General features: G+C 49.1%; 2 protein-coding genes across 8 annotated transcripts in view; both read right to left on the reverse strand.

The window, feature by feature from the left end:
* The window catches only part of LOC101673521 (very-long-chain 3-oxoacyl-CoA reductase), a 325507-nt gene that overhangs the window by 104235 nt on the left and 195756 nt on the right, over window positions 1-25516 (reverse strand). The gene's annotated exons all lie outside the window — the stretch shown is intronic.
* The window catches only part of ALKBH3 (alkB homolog 3, alpha-ketoglutarate dependent dioxygenase), a 36597-nt gene continuing 23639 nt past the window's right edge, over window positions 12559-25516 (reverse strand). For 4 of the 6 annotated variants that reach the window (XM_004763201.3, XM_004763203.3, XM_004763199.3 and 1 more), the window contains 2 exons: window positions 13674-13772; window positions 12559-12911 (listed from right to left, as the gene is read on the reverse strand). In XM_004763201.3, coding sequence (XP_004763258.2) covers window positions 12819-12911; window positions 13674-13772 — 192 coding nt within the window. In that variant the 3' untranslated portion in view covers window positions 12559-12818. Of the gene's footprint in view, window positions 12912-13673; window positions 13773-18983; window positions 19125-21392; window positions 21547-25516 lie in introns of those variants that run through there. The other 2 variants (XR_001181211.2, XM_013061779.2) reach the window with 2 other exon arrangements.

Consider the following 25516-nt stretch of genomic DNA (forward strand, 5'->3'; position numbering starts at 1 on the left):
AATGTGGCATAAGGGGTGGGGAGGGGTCAGCCACAAACACACCTTCTGTGGCGGGGCCTTTCTTGCCTCCGGACCCCACCCTCACCTCCTGCTGGGGCCACTCTGCCCCCGCCAGCACCAGCGAGCCATCCGGACCAAGCCTGGGACTCCAGCATTTTACCAACTGCTTCTGCCTCACTCGGAATTAGCACTTCGTCTGGTACGAGTGTGAGCATAAAAGTGTTTTGATAATTTTGCTGGAGGGTTGCCATGACAATCCCCAGCAAGTTCCAAGAGGGGGTGTCGGTGTGCACGAGAGAGAGAGAGAGAGAGAGAGAGAGAGAGAGAGAGAGAGAGGAAGAGGGCCCGAGAGACACAAAGAGGGAGAGACAAAGAGAGGCAGGGAGAGGAGCCAGGGAGACCCCCACGATCTCCCCAAGTCAGACCTTCAGCCTGAATTCAGCACCCGCACCCCAGTGGCCCCATTCATGCAGCAGTGAGCTCCCTGTCTCACCAGGGTCTCACTGGAGACAGTGCGGTGGGACAGCAGCTACTGGCTGGCAGGCTCCCAGGGGTGGCAGGGCAGAGCTGGTCCCACTGGGGGAGGCACCTGCCACCCTCCCTCCACTCTCAGGATGAGCCCCAGGGAGTACCAGACTGGAGGGGAGGCAGGGAGATTTTCAGGAACTCAGCCAGAACCCCAGGAAGACTCCTAAGCATCATGTCCAGCCTCCAGGCCTGACTCTGCTAATGCGGCTGATGGCGGCGCATTTCCCTGCCAGGGGCCTGCTTCCTGGCATGGCTTGGGCTGTCCAGAGGCTGGGCTTCTGGTTTTCTTACATGCTTTCTTGCAGGTCTGAGTGTCCCTCTCCAGGGACCACTGGTGTGACAATCCCTATATGGATCAGGAGGAAACCCCACATCATCTGAGGCCCGTGAGCTTTGCAGAGTGGGTTCTCTCCCCTCTCTGGCCAAAGAGGGGATATCTCTGCCATCTTCTGAGATGAGGTCACAGAGGCCCAGAAAGGGGCGGGAAACAGAACGAGTTCCCACACCAAGTAGCAGTGCGGAGGCAGAGTTGGGATGGAACCCAGCCCTGGACCCTACCCCAGCCTCATTGTCCTCACGGAAGACAGGTTCTCTGGAATGGGTCCATCTGGCACTACCCACTTCACATATGGACAGGGAAACTGAGGCCCACAGACATTCCCCGGCTAATGAGCATAAAGCTAGAAGTTGTCACTGCCTTTACCGAGCCATCAGCCAGCCCCAGGTGGCCCCTTAAAGCAAGCTCGGGGACTTAAATTTCTGTTCCTGGGTTAAAGTGCCAGTCTTGGAAGGACGGTCTTCGGGTTATTGCCAAAACAGAGCAGAGGGCAGCTGGAGCCGGCCGGGGACCCAGAGGCAAGGAGATAAGCAGGTTGCTGGGGCGCTGCCGAGTCCCAGCTGCATAAGGACGTCTTGCTCGGGGCCTCCCAGCTTCTGCTGTGGGAGCCATGTGGCCCTGGGCTGTGGGAGCCCCTGTTTCTGCAGCTGTGGAGAGCCAGCGTGCCTGGGAGCCCTCCGAGGAACTACTTCCCAAGCTCTGGGCAACAGCTACCCTGGAACTGCAGTCTCAGAGGACAGAGGCAGCGTCACGCCTGTCTCCAGCTCGGCTTACATCTACCTTTCAATTATTCACCAGCATGGCAGGAGGGGGTGGGCACCAACAGGAAAGTGCTGTGGACTCTGGAGACAGCCTGTAGGGATGACTTTCCCGCAGCCGTAGTAAGAGGCAACAGCGCGAGAATAAGCAAACAGCAGCTCAAGACTGCCTGTTTGGATACCCTGGTTCTGGTGTTTGCTAGAAAGTTCTTCTCACTACTCTGTGATTATGGAAGCCTCATGACTGCCCCATCCTTCTCCCGAACCAAACTAGCTGATTTATTAAAACATACTGAGGCCAAACTAGCCCCGTAGGAGGGTGAATTTTTAAACAGATTCCAAGAAACCAGTGTCAAAAAGATGCCCTTTCACGTAATGTGTTCTGAGCCTGGCCTTTAGACAGGGTACATTGTCAGTCTTGTGAATAGCTACTGGCCCACTTTGGGGGCCCAGAAAGTCTGTCCTCTTCAGGCCCCATCTTCCTCCTCAGACACGGCCTCGGGTTGCCTAGTGGACATGAGATGCTTGCTGTGCCCCAGTTTCTTTGCATGATATGGACATGGCAAGGGGCAGTCACTCCTGAGGTACCCAACGTCAGGAAGCCTCTCTCTGACATTGCCTTGCCTGTCACTGGTCATGGAAGGCATCTCCTCGGTCTTTCTTCATGCTGGTCACAAACAAAGCATCCTGAACCTATCACTGCACCCTTAAGCTTAGCCTCTGAGATAGGTGTTACTATCTCCAAGCTTTAGTTAAAGCAACAGGCTCAGAGATGTTCGGGAACTTTCCCAAGGCCACACAGCCCAGCAGAGACAGAGCTGAGATTTGCTCCTAGGTCCTCTGGTTGCCAAAACTCTTCCCATCTGTCAGCCATCCCCATGACAGTGGCTCCTGAACCTGACCAGGGAGCGGTTCAGTGGGAGGAAGGACTAGATGAAGAGGGCTGGGTCCGGGGAAGAGTCTGGAACTCTAACTGGGAGCCAGGCTCCACTGCCCAACAGCTCTACCAGAAGGAAGACTGGTGTCCTGTGGGCCAAGTAGTAGAGCCTGTAGTACAGCAGTAGAGGGAGGGGAGTGTGGATGACATCCAAGCCCACTCGTTTCATGTGGAGGTGCAGGAGAAGGCCTGGGCGCCCCTCCCAACTCACGAAGCCCAGGGATGCAAGACAGAGTGGGTAGCGCGTGGCCAGACGGATGCGCCGGGGCCCCTCACCGTGAGCCCGGGCGGGAGGCCACTCAGAGCAGCGCACTCCAGCACCTTCGGGCCAAGAGTCTCCACACCTGAGACTGGAAACCACTGTTTGCAGATACTGAGAAGAAAAGCACAAAGGCTTGGCTGATAGAGGCCATGAGGCCGGAGTAAATGGAACAGAACAGCGAGCTGCCAGAAGAGAAAGGAATCTTCCAGATGAGCTGGGGCAGTGTTTTCAGACCAAGAGGCGTGATTCATTAGTGGGCTATACCAATGGATAGGGGGCCACGGCCAGCATTTTTTAATGATGCACAACAGTACAGAAAACAGGAGAGTAAACACATGTAATAAAGCTTTAGTTTTAAACAGTGTGTGTGTGTATGTGTGTAAACTTTTTTTTTTTTTTTTTTTTTTTAAACCATGGGTTCTGGTCCAAAAAGCTCCAAAAAACACTAAGTTGGTTCAACCCCTGTATTCTGCAGATGGAGATCTGGGGCCAAGGGCAGGACAAGGCTCGGCCCACAGTCCAGACACAGGACAAGAACCGTGTCCTGACGCTTGGACACTACTTCCCCAGCGCCACAGGATGCTTTCAGAGACACTCTCAGCCTTGGCCACTCGTACCCGATGTTGTTCCCAGGCTAGAAGCAGGAAGAATTCGGGCCTTCGCATGGAGGTGTTTGTGACAGAATGTCCTTGGGCCCTTTCTTCTCTAGACTGGTCCTACTCAGGCTCTTTCCCTGCCTCCTTTCCTCCCCCGACTCCCTCTCTATGGGAACATCCCAGAACCAGGGTGCTTTCACACTCCCCCCTGCTGCCACGAATGCCTCTGTGCAGCCACTTCCCAGGTCCCTCCTGGCCATGCTGGGCCCTCTCTCCCCTGAGGCCTTGTCCTAGACCCCTCTACAAAGTGACTCCAGCTCCACCGGCTGTGAGATCTGCCTGAGGCCCTGTGTGAGCCTCACCCCACCCTGTTTCCGGGGCCCAGGACTTTCCTTCACATCTACACACTATCTGATAACAGCTGCCCCAGATACACACATCACGCTCAATTCTTACGGCAGCCCTGTTTTATAGGTGGAAACACTCAGGGGAAGGAACTTGCCAAAAAGACCAGGCAGCCGTCAGCGAAGCAACGCGCTCTAGAAGCAGCTCTACACGGGCCCCACGTGTATCCCTGGGCACTGCCCTGCCGGGCTGATCCCTGGCACACCTTCCCCCAAAGCATCCTGGGGCTGGGCGGGAGGACGACACCAAGGGGATGGGAGCGAGGAGGACTCACTTGACTCTGCACTGAGGAAACGACTGCCCCACTCTCAGGAGGGCAGAACGCCGGAAAGGCAGCACCCGCCCTTCTCCTGCACCCCTTCTTTCTCCAGGAGGGCAGCCCGAGAGGCAGGCTTGGGAGGAGGAACCGGGTTCGGGGAATCTCTCTCCTTGCAGGCTCAGGGGGGTTGGCAGCTGGTAGGGACAGGGCTTGCTGTGCTGGTTCCCGAACAGGGTGCCCCATGTGCCCCATGTGCCCCTAGACTCTGGGAAGGAGTAGCGAGAAGTCTGACTGTGATCGTGGCTATAAGCCAAGGTCTCCCATCCAGGGTTATCGGTAAGAACACGGGTGTTTTGATCTTGTAGCTGAGTCCTGGGTCTGTTTTACTCATGCTTCAGCATTTACGGCAAGAAAGGGTGTTATTAGCACCAAAAAACCCGACATCTTTTCTCCTCAGCTGTCCTGGGGATCCCCATCTCTCTGCGTGGGCTCCTGCCCCGTGGGTCCTCCCACCTGCAGCCCCTCCCCTCACCCCTCCTGAAAACTGTTCCCAGCCCCCCGTGGCCCCCAGGCCCGATCTGGGCCCCTCTCCCTCCCTCCCTGTCTGTGCTCCAGCTCACCACCGCCCCCCACCCCCAGCCCCGCCACCTCAACACAAACCACCTAGGACCCCCACCGTCATTTCCCAGTCCTCCCCGTTCTCCCAGGTCCTCCTCCACCAGGCAGCCCCTCCTGACCACCACCCCAAATTGTATCTCCTGCTCCTCCCAGCCCTGCAGCTCTCGCTGTGAGGGCCCCTTGCCTCCCAGCCACCTTGTCACGAAGGTGTTTCAAGTGTTTGAATTGTCTTGTTTTCTCAACAAACGACACAACATCTGACCTCAATGATACTACTCCCCAGGACGTCCTGAGTGCTTGCTTGCTTCTCCTTCCCCCCGAGAGAAGCTCTGGAGAATGCTGAGTGCAGGGCCTGGCTTGTTACTGGTTCTTAAAGCACAGCATGAATTTCCAGATATGCTCAGACACCACTGGGAGGAGGAGAAGTTGGTGCCAACTTTTTGGAAAGCCATTTACATGATCAATTCAAGGCCTTAGAAATAGGCACAGCCTTCCAAATCCAGGCAAGGACCCCACTTTTAGGAATGTATTCTAAGAAAAAAATAATAGATGTGCATGAAGGTTTAGCCACAAGGATGGTCACGTTAAGTGACAGGATGGTGCTTCTGTTTCCTGAATAGTAACATGGGGCTAAAAATAGCTCCCAGTCCCTGGGCTGCTATGAGGGTTAATAAATCATGAGTTAATATACATAAAGCACTTAACACAGTGCCTGGCACCAGATCCAGGCTCTATGGAAACGTTACCTGTTCTTTTTATTAGAACTGAAGTCTGAATGAGGCCAAATCCTGGGCTCCTTGCTATGATACCACCCTGCCTCCCACCATCCCTTCTCCCGTGTTCCCAAACCAACAGAACAGTTACTAATAATAGCAAACCCCACCCCAGCGATGACAACAGCAAAGATCTAAACACCCAGCACAATGGGAGTGGTTACCGACGCCACAACTACACACAATACTATGCAGCCATTCAGAGCCATGTTATAGGACAGGGGTTAATGTCGCCCACTCAGGTTCTTGATAAATGGGAAAAGGCTACAAAATGTGTGAAGCTGCACCCCCCCCCCTTTTTTAAGGATACAAATATGTAGAAAAAGTATACTACAAAATGTGAAGTACTGTTGCTTCTGGTTGTGAAGTTACAAGGGATTTTCCTTTTTATCTTTCTTTTTAATTTCTTGCAAAAAACACTCCTTTTGTAGTCCGGAATAAAAACTAATATTGAGAGTAAGTCAGTCCCCGCTGGCTTTCTCCTCTCTGCACTAGAAGGGGCTGTGTCCTCCTCTTACGTGTTCCCGCCACATCTGATACACAATCTGCGGGCATAAAAGCCCCAGTCTCAAACAGAATTCCAGTCTGACAGTCTGGTTAAATCTTCCAGGCCAAGGCGTTCTGTACAGAATCTAGAAACTGCCAGCAAGGATGAGAAAACAATGTGACCGGCAGGGGTGCACCTGCGCCTGGTTGGTGGCCTGTTCCCCCAGGCTGGGGAGGCTTGAACACTGTCCCGAGGGGGCAGGGGCAATGGAATGAGGCCAGGGACAAGGCATAAAGAGACCTGTCACCTGGGGAGCATGTGGCAGGGCTGCTGAGAGGGAGCCGAGCCTTGCCGCGAGGCCACTTTGGCATCTGGGGGCTCTCGTCAGCTTGGTCTGAACAACTTCCCAGGAGACACTTAAGTGCAGCCAGATCTTAATGTGATCAGCCTCGCTCAGGGACAATTTCGTTTTGTCCCTATCCGTGTCGCCGCCCCGCCCCTGCCAACCACCCCGCAAGCTTCTGGGCCTCCCCTCGCAGCCCCGCTGGCAAGAGAGGTGTGGGCACCCCGGGGGGCTTGCCAAGAGGCAAGGTGGGGTCACAGGGCCATCGTCAGGGGTCAGCTGCGGAGGGATCACTCAGCCAGGGGGTGGATCTGGGCAGGGGTCAGTAGGGCACGTGGGACGCCCGCCTATGACAGACGTTAGCAAGCGCGCTACCATCAGGAGTGGTCCTTTTGCAATCTCGGCCCTCAAGAGAGCTCGGAGAGGTGGCTGCTTCTGCGTCCACTGCGCTGCTGAGGAAACAGGCTCGGGAGCTGTGTGGCCCGAGGGGCCTCGGCTGGAAAGGGCCGAGTGAGACTCTAGCCCCGGTCTGCCGGCCTCAAGTGGAGGCTTCTCCCACAAGGCCGTGGCAGATGTGGAGGCTGGGGCAGGTGTGGCGTGTCACGGCTGCTCCCTAATTCCCCCTGTGCCTGCGGCACTGGAAGAGGGGGGCTCGCCCCAGTCACAAGGCTGACTCAGGCCCGTCTTGCCCCAAACTGTCCAGCTCCCTGCCCTCCTCGGCTGCTGCGGGGCTTGGCCTGCACTATTTGTGGCGGGAGGCGGCCACCTCCAGCTGCAGCAGGGACTCTGGCCACGCATCGAGCCCCCTGACCGGTGCAGTGCAGACAGCCAAGACCTCTCCTTGGAGGGCGGCCCCGCAGGCAGTAGGACCTTCCGGGCTATCTGTGTCTGTGTTCCTGCTTGTCCCCAAGTGCTGCCTTTGGCCAGAAATCTCAAAGGAGGTCACAGATCTGAGTGGTGGAAAGAACAATGGCCTGGGCACTCGATACCGGTCTTTCTGCTGGTTCTGCCTTACAGGCCAGGTGCCCCCACAGGAGCACCTCTGGACCTCGGCTTCCTCATCTGTCCAATGGGGGGAGCTGTTCCTAACCTTCACCCTCACGGTACTTGGGGAGATGAAGGCTCGCGTGAGAGTGCACTGCGCTCCTTTCGGGCTCACCTCCTCCCAGCACGAGGCAGGAGGCTGCTGGAGAAGGTAGACTGGGGGACAGGGGGACAGTGAGAGAGGAGCCAGACATTAAGACTCTCCCTGGATTTCTTACCTCTGGACGAGCGGTCTTCCCTTCCCCTTCACTGCAGGTGAGTGGAGACAAAAAGTTACTATGTGAGACAGCATGCTGGGAAGAAATGAGTAGCTAATCCCTTAGACATTTTCAAGGGAAGCATTCCAGAAAACTTTTCTCTAACCAACAAGGGCAGAGGAAGACACTTCTCCTGAGACCTGCCTGGGTGGTCTAAAGCCTGAACACACTTGGGCCAGAGTCTGGGAAGCGGCCCCAGGCCTGTGGCATCCTTATCCACCCATCCCACATTCTTCAGGCAGGGAGGAGAGAGCCCTCAGACCAGCATTGTTTTGGGAGGTGTGGTTTCCGCTCCCGGAGAGCCTCACTCAGGCCTGTTCTCCAAGTACAGACCGGGAAGGGCAGGGTGGGAGCCAGTGGCATAGGGACATCACAGCACCTGGAGAAGGGCCTGGAGGGTGGCTTCCTGCCCCAGCCTCTTGGACAGGGGAGGCAGCCCTTTGCAGCCACCGGAAACGTTTCAGCCACATCAAGCCAGGAGGGTGTATGTGTTCTGATGGGGCATTCAGGGGCATCTGGATTATCACGTGTGCTGCTCGGCAGGCCCTTCCTGCAGGAGGCCGCTCACTGTAACCCGATCACACGGCCCCTCCAGAGCCCACTTCTTTTTGGTTCCTGTCCCAGGGGAAAAGCTTGGTGTCTCTATGCTGCTTCTGGTGAAGGGACCAAGACTGCAGCTGTCCCCTCTGCCTGGGGCCAGGGCTGGGGAAAGCCCAAAGACAACACAGAAGGCCTGCTGACAAGCAGCCCATGGGACTCTTCCAGCCCACCCCAGGACACCAGATCTCAGGATCTGATCGTCCTCAGGTACATGCTCCTCCAGCTGATTAAATAATGAGAAAATAACTTCATTAGGGTCACTTTTAGGAAGAAACCAGATTAGGGATGTTACAGGTCCAACACAGTTGTTTTTGTTTTGTTCAGAGAGAGAGAATGCTCACATGCATACCCAAGTGCAAGAGTGGGGGCAGGGGCAGAGGGAGAGGGAGAGGAACCCAAGCCAGCTCTGCACGGAGTGCCAAGCCCCATGCGGGGATTGATCTCATGACAAGAGATCGTGACCTGAGCGGAAACCAAGAGTTGGATGTTCAACCAATGGAGCCACCCAGGCACACCAGACCCAACACAGTATACTCTGGAAACTCCCTTCTGGCTTTCATCTTTCTTTCCCCATCCAGAAACCTACAATTTGTGTCCAGAGTTAAAAGCTAGTGGGGTCAGAGGCCAGGATCTTGCCTGAACATGCCCACACTTCTGGAGGTCCCCTGAGAAAAGGGACTGTCCCTGGGGTTCGGGGAGTGTGTGTGGGGGTGCGTGTGTGACAGCACAGGTGTAACTGTAATGACAACATTGTCACATATACCTTGGTCAGCATGGCACTGGCTCACCGGAGAAGCAAATTTTTCTGTAACGCTGGCTACAAGTGTCCTGCCTCGCTTACCTGTCCTGTACTGCTCTCTGACACCAGGCCCCTGGGCCAGCTTTAGCCCTAAAAGATAGTCCAGCCCAAGAAGGGGCTCTGTTCACAGGCTGGGAAAGGCACTTGTCAATCAGCGCAGCAGTACTAAGGCAGCGGGAAAAGGCACCGTCAGTCTGTGTTCCGCTCTAATAAACAAACATCAACGTCATTCCCTGTTGACCCTCAGACTCAGGAATCGCCATATCTGAGACTGGATTCCAGCAGCACAAAACTGACCGGGCTCTCCCACGACGGTTCCTTCCAAGGAGAAGATGGGGTGGTGGGAAGGGGACAGTTGTAGACCAGGTCCTTCTGAGGACAGCGAATGGGTGGAACCACGCAGAAGTAAAGATTTAAACAAACAGAATGCACCGCTGTGGAAACACTCAGCTTTTTCAAAAGCATCGTTCAGAAAAATAAAGCAATCAAGACTTCAGATTCAACACTTTACAAGTGTTTATGACCAGAAAAGGCAAAGTGGGTCTTGGATATTCTGCAGCCAAGTAAAAGCTGCCAGAATTCAAGGAAGAAGTATTCCCAGCAGGGCAGGGACCCGTCACGTGTCGAGGATTTCTCTACAGTTCTCCGATGGGAGTGTTCTGCTCAGCACAGGACCCGCTTCCCTCTAGTGGGGCTGCCATGACACGATTCAGGAGACCTGGCCACTTGTGGTCCAGGTAGACCTACCAGGCACTAGGGCAAGGTCATTATCAGCCACAGAGGCCGCAGAGATGGAGTGCCACAGGCGATGTCAGGTTTATGAGCTTGCATAACTCCAAATTTAACATGAACTGTCCAAGCCACCAGAGCGAGTGGTTTAGTCAACAACGTGAATCGGGATTTCAGTATGGAGGATACAATCGGATACCGGCTGCGCACTGTCCTGAGGCAAGCCGCCTGTCGTCAAGACCTCTTTAGGGTACAAGCGGACCTGTGTTCTTTGGGCTGTGTGCTGACTGCAACAGTGCTGTCGTTAAGTGTCACGAAGAAGCTTGATGCTGAGTTTGGGTGTCACTCAGAGCCCCCAGAGGGACTCACAGATGAGCATCGAGAGGAAGGGATCGCGCAACCACCCTGAGAGTTAGCTGGGATACGATCAGAAACATTGTTCTGGGTCACAGGAAGGTTGGATGAGAATTTGTCTAACTTGCCTGAAACTGCATTCTCTCCCCACAAAATAAGCTTCCTTAGTTAAGTGGCTGACTAGGAGTCCAGTTGGCAGTCTGGTTTCTGACTAGGAGCTGCTAACGCTGATCAGGAAGAGAGGAGATGCAGATGCCTGAGGACAAAGAAAAGCCAGAGGACAAACAAGGTGGCCGGGTGGTCCGCTCTGCCAATGGGGTCCAGGGGTGAGCTGGGCAGGGACGCCCAGTCAACCATTCTGCCTAAATTCATCAAGGCAGAGGAAGAAGCACGCAGTTTAAGGATTCACCTGTGGTTTGAGTTCTGGTTCTGCTGCCTGGAAGTCCTATTAAATCATTCGGCCCTTCTTGTGGGGGCCTCAGCTGCCTGGTCTCTACAATGGGAAGAACACCTCTTTCCTGCCGAGCTTTGGGGAAGATAAGGGATTACATAGAAAAAGCTCCCAGGACAGTTCCTGGTAGGTTATTAAAGCTCAAAAAAAGCAAAAACTAAATCTGTTTTTCTTCATGCTACATTGTTATATTTGCTTCCTCTGCTTTACAAGTAATGTTGGCAAAGCAGCTCAGCCCCTAATTCCTAGGGAGGATCTAAGGCCAGTAAAACACAGCAACAGGTCAGTGCGGCCCCGGGGCATCCTTTGCTAGGTTCTGAAAATCCCTGTGCAGTCCTAAACCCTGTACTTTAACTCTATGACAAGTACCTACTAGTCATTTCAAAAGGGACATTATCTTCGTGGTTTAAAAAAAAAAAAAAAGGTGTGTGTGTATAAGGGGTAGATCTAGCATTGGGCAGCAAGGAACAAAAGCCAAGACCGCTGCTCTCAGCTAAAGAAGCCCGGCATGGCTCAGGCTGTCGGCTGTCAAGTAGGAACTCATTTCCCCGACAGCCATGGCAGTGATGACTGAAGAGATCAAATGTGCAGCTGACACCAGGGGAGGCCGTGACCCTACATTAGGAGGGATGCCGGGACACTGGGAACCATCTGCCAGTTCTTTCGTCTATGGGAGCGGAAGAAGAATTTCCCAATGTCGTGCATCAAACTCACAACTGAAGCCGGCTGTACCACCCTGGCCAGGTTTTGTTTAACAGGAAAACAGCTAGGAATTAGAGGTTTTATTTGGCTTTTATGGTGATTTGCATTGCCCTCACTGAAAGGCTTGGTATGACGCTCAGATTTTATAAAGCATTTCATATTTCTTACAGAAAGGAGCCATCCACATGTAAAACATTAAAAAAAAAAAAAAGTGGCAGGGGGAGGGGGGAACCCCAATGCAAAAAGCCAGGAAGTTTGTCAGAAAGCAGGGCCTTCCAGGCCTGGTGTTACATCTGACTTCCGGGGAAGAGCCTGGCCAGTTTTTGGCACTCTACCACCATCGCCAAAGCCAATCTGTCTTCCAGAACAGAATGGAAACAAGATCGGAAGCAAGAAGGCTCTGTAGGTTTTCCCAGCAGGCAGCTATGGAAACTCTAACTCTCTTGTCCTGTTTTCATCCATTTGATTCCATTTTCTTTCTCTCGAGTTTTCCCTATGTCGGTTTGGAATCAATCCAGCCCAGCACTCCTAAGTCAAGAGGTCAAGACGACACGTGATTTTTATGAGGCAAGAAAGGGCAGCCACTCTGTTCTGTTTTGGGAACCTTGGTGACATCATGGACTGCTGAATCTCAGGAGCTCATGTCTAAGAGAGCACTGAGTGAGAAGAAAGCTTTTGTCACACGGCTCCCGGAACTTAAGGTAAAGACAACTATTAGGTAACCGAGTCTAACCCCAGAGGGCTGCTCTCTCTTCTCACTGGCTTGGGTTTAAATGACTCAAGTCACTCTCTAGGGGAAACTCATCTATGTGGGACAGCTGTCACTAGCAGGGCATTTGCTACTCTTCAGCCTAAATTTCTCATGACATCACTTGATTACTTCTGTCTCAGAGGGGACGGTTTCCTCTCGTATTACAAGTATCCAAACTGCTGCCTAAAGATGGCTGGGTTACAAGACACGGCTTCCACTCTTTGTTCAGAGGCCTGTAACCTGTCTGGGTCTGTCCCAGGAAGGAGACTCGGTTAAATAAAGTGCTCCTAGAATATGCAGCTTTCCATTACGAAAGCACTGAAGCCAAGATGTTGAGCAGTCAAGGCAGACTTCCACAAGGCTCTGTGAGGCCCCCTCTGTTTGGGTTTCGGCAGCTGTCTGCCTGCGGAGGCCTCCAGGGTCACTGACACATGTTTATATCCTACTTCACAAAGGCACAAGGAACAAACACGTGCGCCTTTACCACGGAGGCAAAGCCCATTCACAGTGCCTTAAATGAAGCAGGAGGGGCAGGAGAGAAACAGCTTACGGACAAACCTACCGAGAGTACAGCCACAGCAGTTTTTAATTTGCCTAAAGAAGCTCTGTGATTTTAAGATGTGATTAGGGGTACTGTTCCCACAGTAAACACAATATAAATGTGACCCGCTGGCTCTCATTTAATAGGACTCCGAAGCCAGGAAGCAAATCCCACCCTTGTCTTCTGAACAGCCTTCCTGCGAGATCAGCCGGACCAGCCTCTGGAAGTTTCTTCACGGCGGAGGATTTGTTCGGTCTCAGCACAGTTTCTCTCTCAAAGCTCTCATATCACCAGTGCGCCCCTCCAGGGTCTGGATAAACTGTCCGAAAGGTCAGGTTTATTCTCGGTTCTCTAGAGTGGTACTCTTTGGGCACTCGATGCTAAACGGAAATATAAATAATTCTGACATAAACACATTTATGAGGACATGGGACATATTTTGACTTCATCCCCCCTGCACCCCCCACAAGCATCAGCAAGCTCTCTGAAGTCTTGTGGAGAAAGGTTTTCTTCTCTGAAGCAAATCCTCCCCCACCCCCATCACTCCAATAAGCCAGCGCCCTCACACTGAGGTATTGTTTTTATCTTTTCTAATTGCTGTTCTTCCTCGCAGCTTCCTGCCATGTTCCCAAATCTCGCAAGGCAACACATAAATTACTGAGACCAAAGACAGACATGCGATTCTGCTCCCAAGCTAAGTGTTCTTTCATGAACTTGTACACCTTAAAGATGACCCGGTTTTAAGAGAGCCCGGCCTAAGGTGAGAAGCTGTGCCGCCCGGTAGCCACCCACTGGCCACCCAAAGCTATTGTAATGAACTTAAATTATATTAAAAATTCAGTCCTTCGACACACTAGCCACATTTCAGAAGACCAATAATAGCTGTGTGTGTCCAGTGGCTACAACATGGAGCCTCAGAACATGCAGAATGTTTCCGCTATCACAGAAAGTTCTACTGGATGTCACTGCTGCAGAGGTCCATTTTGACTGTCAGAATCAAAACTCTTGGAAAATGGTGTCACTGTACCACCTCTTGCTCATGATAAAAGCAGCTTACTTTTCACATTTACTAGAGAAATAAATAAACAGAAGCCGTCAGGGCACCGCCTCCACGTGAATCCAAGTTCCATACATGTTCTCACCTGCCAGTCAGCTTGTGTCGCTCCTTCCATGATTAACAAGGTCCCATGACCCAAGGGTATCTTCACTCTTTCCACATACGTGTAGTCTCCGTTCTCTTCCTAGAAAACAGCATTCATTGCACTATGTTTTTTGCTTGTGTGATCAAGATGCAATGGCACCTGGCAGTGGTCTAGAAGTGCAAACCTCTCCTCAGCAACATAGTCGGGGCTCATCTACTGGCTCCGTCCGCGGCAGCCATCTGGCAAGTTGTATCACCACTCTGTACCTTAGTTTGGGGATGGCAACAGGACCTGCCACATAGGGCTGCTGTGAGCCTCCACTGATGCAGTCTGCGTTGGTCACCTGGGGACCGGCGCACACTAAGTGCAGCGTTAAGTGCCAGATACTGTCATCCGCATCTAAACTGCAGAAGAGCTCATTCTGGCCTGTGAAGGAATTAAGTTATTTATACAAGAACTCTTCACACCTGCTTTATGCTGTGCTCTGCGTTTTGCCACGGTCTGTGTGGAAAAAACGGGCTTTTAAATAAGACACGGTGTAGTGAGTTCTCATTGCCTTTTTACAATTTCTGCTAATTCACTAACCGGAGCCTATGTTAAAACTGGTTACAACTCTTCCTATAGCTCCTCTGGTGTCTAGGAGATATAACCTTGTTTCTTTCAGAACAATCAACAGCAAGACTTTCTTGAAGAAGGAAGTTCTGGCTTGCCCAGAATAATGCTGCGAACTGAGACTGGCCATTGAAGCCTGGGAGCACAGACCACAACTCCTGACCACTTCACACAGAAATGCCTTGTATTTACATCACCCCCTCTTCCAGAGAGCTCCAAGTTCATTCATGTCCAGTGCTCTAAGGAAGCTTCAGGCCCGGCCTGCAAAACAGCCAGTACGTGAGGGTCATTCCTCCTTTGCAGCCGACAAAGGGGTGAGTTCAAAGAGCCTGTCAAGAGTCGAGGCCCAAGCTTCCTGATCTTTCCACTTCCATTCTGGGCAGATCCACGCATCCGTCTACTTCACTTCTGATGCAAGGGACTGCATCTGGGTTACTGCAGGATTGATTTCCCTGCAATACTGTGTTTATATTTATTATTGTAGGGGTGCTTCTGAGAACATAATTATTTACAATGATTTCCCTCAGGAAAAACAAAATCAGCACAATAATGAACTTGCATAAACAGTTTAAGTTCCAGGTCCCAGCCCTTGGCAGGGACTTCGTGGAGCAGTCATAACTTTAACAGGCAGAAGATAAAAGCAATGTTTGAAACAACTTTTGGTTTCCTTGACTGATTTTTTTTTTTAAAAGATTTTATTTATTTGACAGACAGAGATTACAAGTAGGCCGAGAGGCAGGCAGAGAGAGGAGGAAGCAGGCTCCCTGCCAAGCAGAGAGCCTGATGCAGGGCTTGATCCCAGGACCCTGAGATCATGACCTGAGCGGAAGGCAGAGGCTTAACCCACTGAGCCACCCAGGCGCCCCTCCTTGACTGATTTCAATTGTGCCTGCCACCTTTTCTTTTCCAGTAGCAAGTAAGCACTGCAGCATTAACCAATGACCCCTCAGCCAACCAGAGAGTGGTGGGAAGGTGACCCTGTCCTTGGGTGGCCCTGCTGCATCCAGAGAAGCAAGAGGAGGCTCTATGAAAGAAAGGATTCCAACCAGAGGAGATGCACGTCCTACTAGAGAAAAGAGACAGAAGGGAGTGCATCGTCCATGAGACTTAGAGGGCTCAAGGGTCCCTGATTTAAGCTGTAAAGTCAGCTACCAGATCAAGGTTCAACATAGGGAGAAGCAGATGGTTCTCCTGCCCTCTGCACACTGCATACTCTGGGAGTGCAGTGGGACCTGCTCAAGCACAGACATGAGGGCAGGGACACCAAAGAAAGTAGAGAGGAAACGCGCTACCCAGACATGAAGCCAAGCCTGCGACGAAGATCTCTTTGAACAGTAAAAGCATTCCTGGGAAGGAGGGGGCGCCAACGCCAATGGAAGAGAAGGGGTAAGCACTGTAGTTCTGCCTGGAAACATGAAGCAGGAACGGAGCCAGCAAGTGAGAGAGAGTTCCACATGCAAAGGGGAAATACCAGCCCCAATGGAAAATGACGTTCCACAGCGCCATGCCCCACTTTACGTTCCTAAGATCTGCATTTTCCAATGACAGAAAGCCTCGGGTTGCTTTTATACATACTACATCCAGTATAACGTTTAGTTGTACCTAAAAGCAAAAGAGGGAGACCCTTCACTTGGGAGAGAGCTACTCCTGATCAGTCCCTGAAAGAGTCGCCGATGCCCAGGGCACCCACTGCACGAGGTGATGTCATCACTCTGCTGCTTGCTATCTGTCCCTTCCAACACCCTGGGCTCAGAGAGCACATTCTAATCTGCAGAAGGAGACAGAAAAGAGGGCAAGGGGTTCTACTGAGGCAACACAGAGCTCACAAATGCTTCCTTCTGGTCTTGAGGCCAGAGTGCCAACAGAGCCCAGAGCTACCCTTCAACTTAACCACGACACAGGGAGACTTTTTCCACTCAGGAAGCAGATAAAAGGCCGACAGAGCTCACGTGGCTGTGCATAAAGGCTCAAATTGATAAATGGATAAGCCACGCTGGAAGCAAGGGTCAGACTGTTTAGAGGAGTGCATTCACAGCCATTAAGCATGGTTAAGTTATCAAAACAGGGCTCTGTGACCCTTCTGATTTACTCAGGTCTTTCTTCAAAACAAAACAGAACACACCCCTAAAAAAAACATTGCTTGGGATAAAATTTTCCATCCATGATCCCAGTTAAGAGAGGCTTTTCAGGGGCGCCTGCCTGGCTCAGTCAGTAGAGTATGTGACTCTTTGTCTCAGAGCTATGAGTTCAAGCCCCACGCTGGGCATAGAGCTTACTTTAAAAAAACAAAAAAGGCTTTTCAGGATCACAGTCAGTCTGTAGGGTGGGTTTTGTTATTGATGATTTGGTGTTCCACACAAAATTTCACAAGCAGATGAAAAAATGCAAAAAATACATACTTTATATTAATGCTGACCAACACACTCTCCCCCCCCTCCCCAAGCACAGCCAGTTCATTTGAACACACAATTATGATTCCCAAGGAGCTCTGGGCCTTCCTGAATTCTATACTCCCGCCTCAGCCTATTTGGTTTCCGTTAGGAAAATGGTATTTAGGGGAAAAGTCTGGGTGTATTTGTCGTCCTGTCATTACTAACCACTCAAAAGACAGGAAACCTAAACATGTTTCTTTTCACTGGAAAAGTAACTTAATGCTTCACAAGCTCTACGTAGGTTCTTCATGTAATTGCTCCTTTCCTGTCCCAAGAACGTGCCTTAGGAATTACAACCAACAATTGATACTTGAAAATCAGTAGCAGCAGAGTTTTTCTCTCTACAGAATAAAAGTGACACAACCTCACTAAAGTAAATGACACATGGAAATTACCGGCTTGCTGCCTGCCTTCCTCCTCTCTGATAAAAACTCCGTGAAGAGAGTGTTGTCTTACCCTTTCAAAACATGCTCAGCACCTATTACACACATCAGTATGTATGTGCTGAATGAGGAAGAGCATCGAGAAAATATAATCCTATCATCCAGAATTCATGCAATGCATGTAGAGGAAACGTTCTATATACACAATCATGTACTTTACATTTTGAACATTATATTGTGAGCATGTTTTTATGCCTCAAATGTATGGTATTTCAGAAATGGAGTTACATAATATTCCTTTATATATCTTTCCTTCTTTACACTCGCAAATATTTTTCGACCACTGTATATGTCAGTCACTGTGCTAATGTTAAGAATATGGCAACAAGGTACTCACTCTTGGACACTGAGATTTTAATACACCGGTACTGCCAAAAAAAAAAAAAAAAAAAAGAAGAAGAAGAAGAAGAAAAGAAAGGAAGAGAGAGAAAGAAAGAAAGAAAGGCTACTGCAAGTAGATCCCAGGCAAAACATTTCTGAGTATTTTTCTAAGGATAAATTTTCAAAAATGGAATGATGGGATCCAAGGATATAAACTTTAAAGCAATCTGACTTATACTAGCAAACTGCTTTCCTAAGAAGGTTATAGCAATTTATTATTCCATCAGGAAAATACTACAGTACCTACCTTCTGGTCACATCACTGATACTGAACATTACCAACTAACAATGATGAAAAAAAAAAATTGAGGGAAAACTCACAATCCATTATTCAAACGGAGTTCTTTACTAACCCCATTCAACATTTTTTCACATGCCTATTTGCTATTTGCATTAATTCTGTTGTGAACTCTCTCTTCACATTCTTTGTCCATTGTTCTACAGGATGTTAGCATTTTTTCTTATTGACCTATAACCACAGACCCTAAGATACTTGCCCTTTGTCGTACTTTGTGCAAATACTTTTTTCTCATTTGCTATTTGTCCTTTAACTATGTTGATGTTTAATACAGAGAAGCCCAAAAACTTTGAGTCAACTCTGACCTTTCTTTGGTTCTCTTTCATGGTTTTTATGCTTAGCAAGTCTTTTCTCATCCTGGGGGAAGTTAAATATACAACTGCATTTCCAAATTTTTGGTTAACAAAAAAAAGTATACGCTTTTTTAGACTTAACTCTTTCATCTACCTGGTATTTGGCTTCCTCCTCACACCAAGGCTTCTTTTTGTAACATTTTCCAAATACTTAAACCAAGGCACCCTGCCAGACTTTTTGGACAGGATCAACTAATGTATGCTGCCCAGGTGCCAAGCATGTTAGGAACTACATGTACATCACCGCTAATGCTCACCACAACCCCGGAAGGGCAGTGCTATTTTCCATTTTATCACAAGCAAAGGGAGCTGCAGGGAAAGCATATCTCTAAGGCAGAAGGCTGGCAGGAGGAAGGCAGGGCTAGTATTTGGACTAGATCTGTCTAGCACTAAAGCTTATATTCTTTCCAGTCCACTGTGCTCTCCAAGTGATCTCCATTCCTTCTGAAATCCCATCACATTTCCTGTCCAAATCCCATGGTACCCTGGCTGATCCGTTAAGGGTCACAAACACCAGCAAGCAGCATAAACGAAGAGTGAGGGCAGGATTCAGTGCAGTAGGGAGTGAAGACCATGGGGAACCAGAGAGCATGGGGTGTGCAGACAGGTGTAGCTCTGGCTCATTGCTCCCTCAGGGCTGTCTGATTTTCAAGGTTTTCCAGGGAAGCTGATAAATGGGATTTTTATGTGAAATCTCCTGAGTTAATAAATTTTGCCAAATAATCAAATTTTGTTAAAAACGCTAAGCAGTATAAACAAGTCTGAGGACCAAATTCACAAGAGCTGCCCACCTGTGCTGCTGATGGACCCAGCATAGGACTCCTTGTATGCCCACATCTCGTCATCCTATCTGGCCTGGAAGCTCCCAGTCAAGGCCAGTTGTAATCTGCCTGGCTCCTCTGATCCTGCTTTGCCATTCCAAATAGTAGTGCCTGATAGAAAGTTCAGAAAAGCTCATGCAATTTCAAGTATATATTCTTAATCTCTGACCCAACTCAAGCAAAAAAGGCTGTTCGAAGCAAAATATACTTCCAAATTAATGATCTCAATTTACAGTGAGACATCTGATTCTCCAAGTCATCTCTGATCCTCTGAAAAGTAGATGAGCTACTTATTTTTAAAAATTCCATCATTTTACTAAGAAGATGTTGATGAAAACAAAACACAAATGAGCAGAAAGAACAAAGTAGGAGCATGCTATGTATTTCTCATTTTCTGAGCTCTCCAGAAGCACTTGACATGCAGTAACTGTGATTAGTTTCTGCACTGGAGGCATGAGGGAAGGCTTCAAGACTACAGTGAGTCCCTGAATCCTGGAGAGGACTTACGTGAACACGAAGGTGGCGAGCGAGCGGAAGGGAGAGGAGAGCAGAGATGATCTCATGGAATGGTGCAAGCATACAGGGAACAGCAAGACACTAAAGGAGGTTGGGCATAGATTATGTAAAGATTTGACAGTCTGACTAAGGAACTGACATTTTATTTTATCTTTTGTTCCAGGAGAAGCAAATAAAGGCTTCTGAGTTGGAAAACAAAGTGATGAAAGCAGTGAGCTCAATCTTGGCTCTCTGCTCCTCTTTAGCTCTTCTTTCTTTTTAAAAAGATTTTATTTATTTATTTGTCAGAGAGAGAGAGAGAGAGAAACACAGGCAGAGGGAAAAGCAGGCTGCCTGCTGAGCAAAGAGCCCGACGTGGGGCTCGATCCCTGGAGCCTGGGATCATGACCTGAGCTGAAGGCAGATGCATGACTGACTGAGCCACGCAGGCGCCCCAAGCTACGCTCCTGCTCTGAGTGATGATGTGCGACCGCAGAGCTTCCCGTATCACCTCCATGATGAGTTCCAACTCGGCTCAGCGAGCAGTTACTGGGGACACGCTACCCAAGTGGTTTAACAGGGTGCTTCGGCCACCTCCTCTGTACAACAGGGGTAATGGCTGTACAGACGTTGCGGGATTACTGGAGGGCAGAACGTAATGCTCTCAGAACAGGGCCAGGCACAGAGTCCGCACATTTGTTATTTATCATCATCACTTTACTGTTGTTATTCTGACAATTCCCCAAATGATGTTTCTAGCACAAGCCGGTCATCTGACCCACAGACCTCAACAGCCAGCGGCCTACTTCCCCCACAGGAGTCTCCGGCATCTCCAATCTAGCATGTGGAAAGAACTCTTGATTCCATCTACAAATCCTCTGTAAACACGGCCACAGTTGAAAGCAAAAATCCCGGCTCCTCCCCCATATGAGTGAATAACACGTCTACCCAACCGCTACTCGGCCAGAAACCTGGGAGTCATTCTTGATTCTTACCCTTGTATCTAAGATGTTAGTGGCAACTTCTACGGCTGCACCCTCAAAAACACACCTCAAGTTCATCCACTTCTCTTCATCCCACTGCCACCACCTTAGTCCAAACCGGCAGCCCAGCACCGGCTCTCCCCCCTCTACTTAGTCTTCTGCTCTTGCCGCTCCTCAGACTATTCCCCACACAGCAGCCTGAGCGATCCTTCCAGATACAAACCAGATCATGTCATAACCTCATTTATTCCTGCTGGACTCAGAATAAAAGCCAAACTCAGAGCTCTAACTACAAGTTATAATTCTTTCTCTGTTCACTGGATTACTGTCTAGCTCCTAAGACCTCCATGCCGGTGGGCCCCCCGTTAGCCACTTTCACTGGTGTCTGCTCAGAGTTGAGCACAGCACCTGACATACAGTAAGTGGGCAGTTAGTATTTGCGGGACAGAGACAGAGAAGAGAGGAGAGGGAGAGAGATCTACCTCTTCCTGAAAATATCTGGCATCTGGGTCTCAGAGAGAAATGAGAGAGAAAAGATGGGAGTTAAAGACATGCTAGTATTTTAGACATGTGGCAAATAGAGCCTGGGATAAAGATGGTCACTAGTTGTGGGATGAATTCTTCAGCCATTTCAAGAACAAATTAAGAAGATTTGGAAATTGAAATAATTAAGAGAACAGGGAAGAACTAAAAAAAAACTTACATGTGCAGCACCTGGGTGGCTCAGTCAGCTGGGTGTATGACTCTTGACTTTGGCTCAGGTCATTATCTCAGGGTCATGAAATCAAGTCCTGCACTGGGCTCTATGTTCGGCGGGGAGTCTGCCTGGACTTCCCTCTGCCCCTCCCCCACTGAAATAAATAAATAAATCTTAAATAATAATAATAATAATAAAATAACTTATGTGTGAACCTGACCAAGAACAGTGATATCATGAACATAAATGGACTTACCAGCAGGTGGAATTGTGGAGTTTTTTGAGAGAACAATAATAAAGCTGATTTTATACTTTCAGGTCAGAAGTCACATGTGCTGTTATAAGTGGAAGTGTCCCCCTGCCACAAATAAATAAATAAGTGGAAATGTCCCCTGAACACATACGACTGATGACTTGAACTTGAGATAAAAGTCAAGGCTGGAGATAAGAGATTCAGAAGTCACTCCACCTTAAGAAGGAACAGCTGAAGCCATGGTTATTAACTTATTCAACCAAAATACACATACACACACACACACATAGTGCTAAATGATGGGGACACAGTAAGACAAAAATGGACCTTGCCCATATGGCACTTACAATCTATAGCCACTTTATAATCTCCTAAGAACTAATTTAAACAAAGATAACAGAATCAAAAGTAATCTTGAATATCCACGTTGTAGGGGTGAATGTAAAGGAAAAATCCTAAAAGGAGGGAGGGCAATAGCAGTGAGAAACGTCTGAGAGTAGCTAAAGTAACACAGTATCCCAGCCAACAGGACAAAGAGAAGAAAGAGATGGTTGAGTTTCAAGCAGAGAGGAGATGGATACGGAGACCAATACTGGGGACCAATATTACAAGGAAGAACGGAATGATGATCAAGGAAAGGTTCTTCCATACAATGGCATCTGGATATTAGCAAAGCGGTGGGGATGGACCTACGGGGCAGGGGCTTCAAGAGTTCAGTTGTAAGGAAAGGGAAACTGCAGACAGAGAAAACTTACTCCAGAATTTGTGCCTCAAAAGCAAGCAAGCAAAGAAAAAAACACCCCAGATATTAGTAAGAGTCCAGGAAAAGATTTTCTCAAGATGGTAACAGATATAAAGGGATTTCCCTAGCTCTCCAGTCCAAGGACCAGATTCATGGTGGAGCGCTTGGCAAGTACAGTCATGGCTTTTTGCAGACTGAAATGATCACTGAAAATTGAATGTTAGCCCAGGGCACCACTACGTAACCTGCTGAGGGCCACCTGTCCCTCTAGTTGCCCTACCTTCCAACTTATGATTATGCCAATAATGTCTCCCTCTCTGCCTTTTTTTTTTTTTAAAGGATTTATTTGAGAGGGAGACAGCGAGAGAGCGCACATGCATGTGCATGGGGGGTGGGGATTGTGGGGGAGAAGCACAGAGAGAGAATCTTTAAGCAACCTCCCCAATAAGTGTGGAGCCTGACACAATGCTCAATCTCACAACCCTGAAATCAGGACCTGAGTCGATATCAAGTCAGACACTTAACGGAATGAGCCATCCAGGCGCCCCGCCCAACCTGCTTTTTTTTTTTTTTTTTTTAAATTTTTTTCAGCTTGCTTTCACAATCAGAATGTGGGGTTCCCTTGCCCTTGAGAACTGGCTGGCTGGCTTCTGGAGGGCTTCATGGATCATGTATGCTTGTGGCTATATGTGGACTGCAACGTTGTTCCTACAGCACCAAGGAAGAGCACAGCTGGACTTACTCTTCATAGTGCTAACATGGTTTTTTTTTTTTTTTAAATCTGACATAAACAAAATACATTACTTATGGAAATTACAAAAAGAGAATAAAGCTAGGACCCCACAATGTCATCTCTACTTATTATTCTGCTGACTCAATCCACACTTTAAATGACTGTATCCTCAATATCGATCTGAAATACATTACTTTAAAAAGAGAAGCAGCTGTTTCTGAAATGAGATCTGCTAAAGAAAAAGGCTGGCTGGAAAAATACAGATTTGAAATCACTGAGGTTATCTGTCCAAAACAGGTGTAAGCTCATTTGCCACAACAAATCTTTGCATTTTTATCCAACTCTTTCCTGATGTTTGGCATGGAAGGTTCTGGTGAGATGAGTGAGGACACTAAGGAGGCATGAGGACTGGCCCTGGTGATTGGTCATCCTATACCAGGGATGCCCGGTGACCTCCATAGTTCAGTAAGTCAGAACCTCACCAAGGTCTTGCCTGGGAGGTCTGGCAGTTGTTCAGTGCAACAGAGGCTCTCTCTGTAGGCAGCGAAAACTTGGCACTAGGGACCAGACTACATGAGAACTCCTGCCTTTCCTTCTGGATGGAAACACGTGGAAAGGCAAACAGAGCGAAATACTGCTGACAGTGTCTATTGTTCAGACTTGTCAACATAGTGCCAGGGGCAGTGTGGGAGTAAGAAGTTACTGAATTTCAGCAAAAATAAACATGGCTTTACCCTCACTGTTACAGTCCTTCTAGCAACATTGAATACACATTTGAAACCAGAAGGCTTCATGTAATAATGATTCCATTTTTGGCAATATATTTCTAAGAAATGCAACTTAAAGGAACTGCTATCTTGAAAGAGCTCGCCAGCAACACTGCAGCACCAGAAACAAAGGTCAGCCATGTCTGACATCCAGATGACCCCAGCCCCCAGCAGAAGTGCAGGGTTCTCCAGTCATCCATCAAACGCACAAAATTCATTCCCAAACTGTTCCCAGACGTGACCTGATCAGACCTGATCTCCCCTCCTATACCCTTCCTCTGTGTCCTCTGGAATTCCAATTCAGTGATGAGCGAGCACCCCTAGTTCCCCAACCTCATGTGCTCTGAAGGTTCCCTAGACTTGCATACCCTAATTGAAGCCTTGCTATCTCCAGGATTCCAAATGCCTAAAGCCCTCTCACATGGAAAGTGATCATGTCTCTCACATCCAGCCAGCCAGGAGATACTCCGTATTAACACTTTCAGACCATTATTCCCAGGCCTCTCTTACAAATCCCTGCTCCTCTGAGCTCATGTCATTGAATCTGTTCACCTCTGTCCTTCTTGGCCTTGGTACGCACGAGGTATAACAAGCTCTTAATTGGTCCCTTGGCTTCCGCTCTTGCTCCTCTCTAGTCCAGGTTCCACACGGCAGCAAATGACTTTGTAAAATTATCCATCAGATCATGTCACTCTTCTGCCTCACACATTTCAGTGCTTCTTATTGGGCTTAAAATCTGCTCCTTCCTGAGGCTCATGAAGCCTCTGCATGATCTGGCCCCTGCCCACTCTCTCCACCTCATCACCTGCTCTGGGGCTCCACTGCACACTCTACTCTGGTGTGGGGTCTGCTTCTCCTTCCTCAAACTCACTTAGCCCTCTTCTGCCCCAGCCAAGCAGTCATCTACCATGAAAGCAGCGCTTGGGAAAGAGGAGACCATCACCACAAGGCTTAGGAATAGTTCTTATGGGTATGGCAAGGGGAGAAAAAATTTCTACCACTGGGATACAATTTTAAAAAGTCAAGTTTTACAGGCAGCAACCTCTTCGACCTCAGCCACAGCAACTTCTTCCTAGAAACATCGCCAAAGGCAAGGGAAGCAAGGGCAAAAATGAACTACTGCGACTCCATCAAGATCAAAAGCTTTTGCACAGCAAACAGTCAACAAAATCAAAAGACAACTGACAGACTGGGAGAAGATATTCACAAATGATGTATCAGATAAAGAGCTAGTATCCAAAATCCATAAAGAACTTATCAAACTCAACATCCAAAGAACAATCAAGAAATGGGCAGAGGACATGAACAGACATTCCTGCAAAGAAGACATCCAGGGGCGCCTGAGTGGCTCAGTGGCTTGGAGGCTCTGCCTTTGGCTCAGGTTGTGATCTCAGGGTCCTGGTATCGAGCCCTGCATCGGGCTCTCTGCTCAGTGGGGAGCCTGCTTCCCACTCCCACCCCAGCCTGCCTCTCTGCCTACTTGTGGTCTCTGTCAAATAAATGAATAGAAATCTTTCAAAAAAAAAAGACATCCAACAGACACATGATAAAGTACTCAACATCACTCAACATCAGGGAAATACAAATCAAAACCACAGTGAGATACAACCTCACACCAGTCAGAATGGCTAAAATTAACAAGTCAGGAAACAACAGATGTTGGCGAGGATGCAGAGAAAGGGGAACCCTCCTACACTGTTGGTGGGAATGCAAGCTGGTGCAACCACTCTGGAAAACAGCATGGAGGTTCCTCAAAAAGTTCAAAGTAGAGCTACCATACAACCCAGCAATCACGCTACTGGGTATTTACCCTAAAGATACAAATATAGGGAT

This window comes from Mustela putorius, unplaced genomic scaffold, assembly GCF_011764305.1.
Source record: "Mustela putorius furo isolate JIRA1106 unplaced genomic scaffold, ASM1176430v1.1 tig00003859_pilon_pilon_pilon, whole genome shotgun sequence".
In the NCBI taxonomy this organism is placed as follows: domain Eukaryota; kingdom Metazoa; phylum Chordata; class Mammalia; order Carnivora; family Mustelidae; genus Mustela; species Mustela putorius.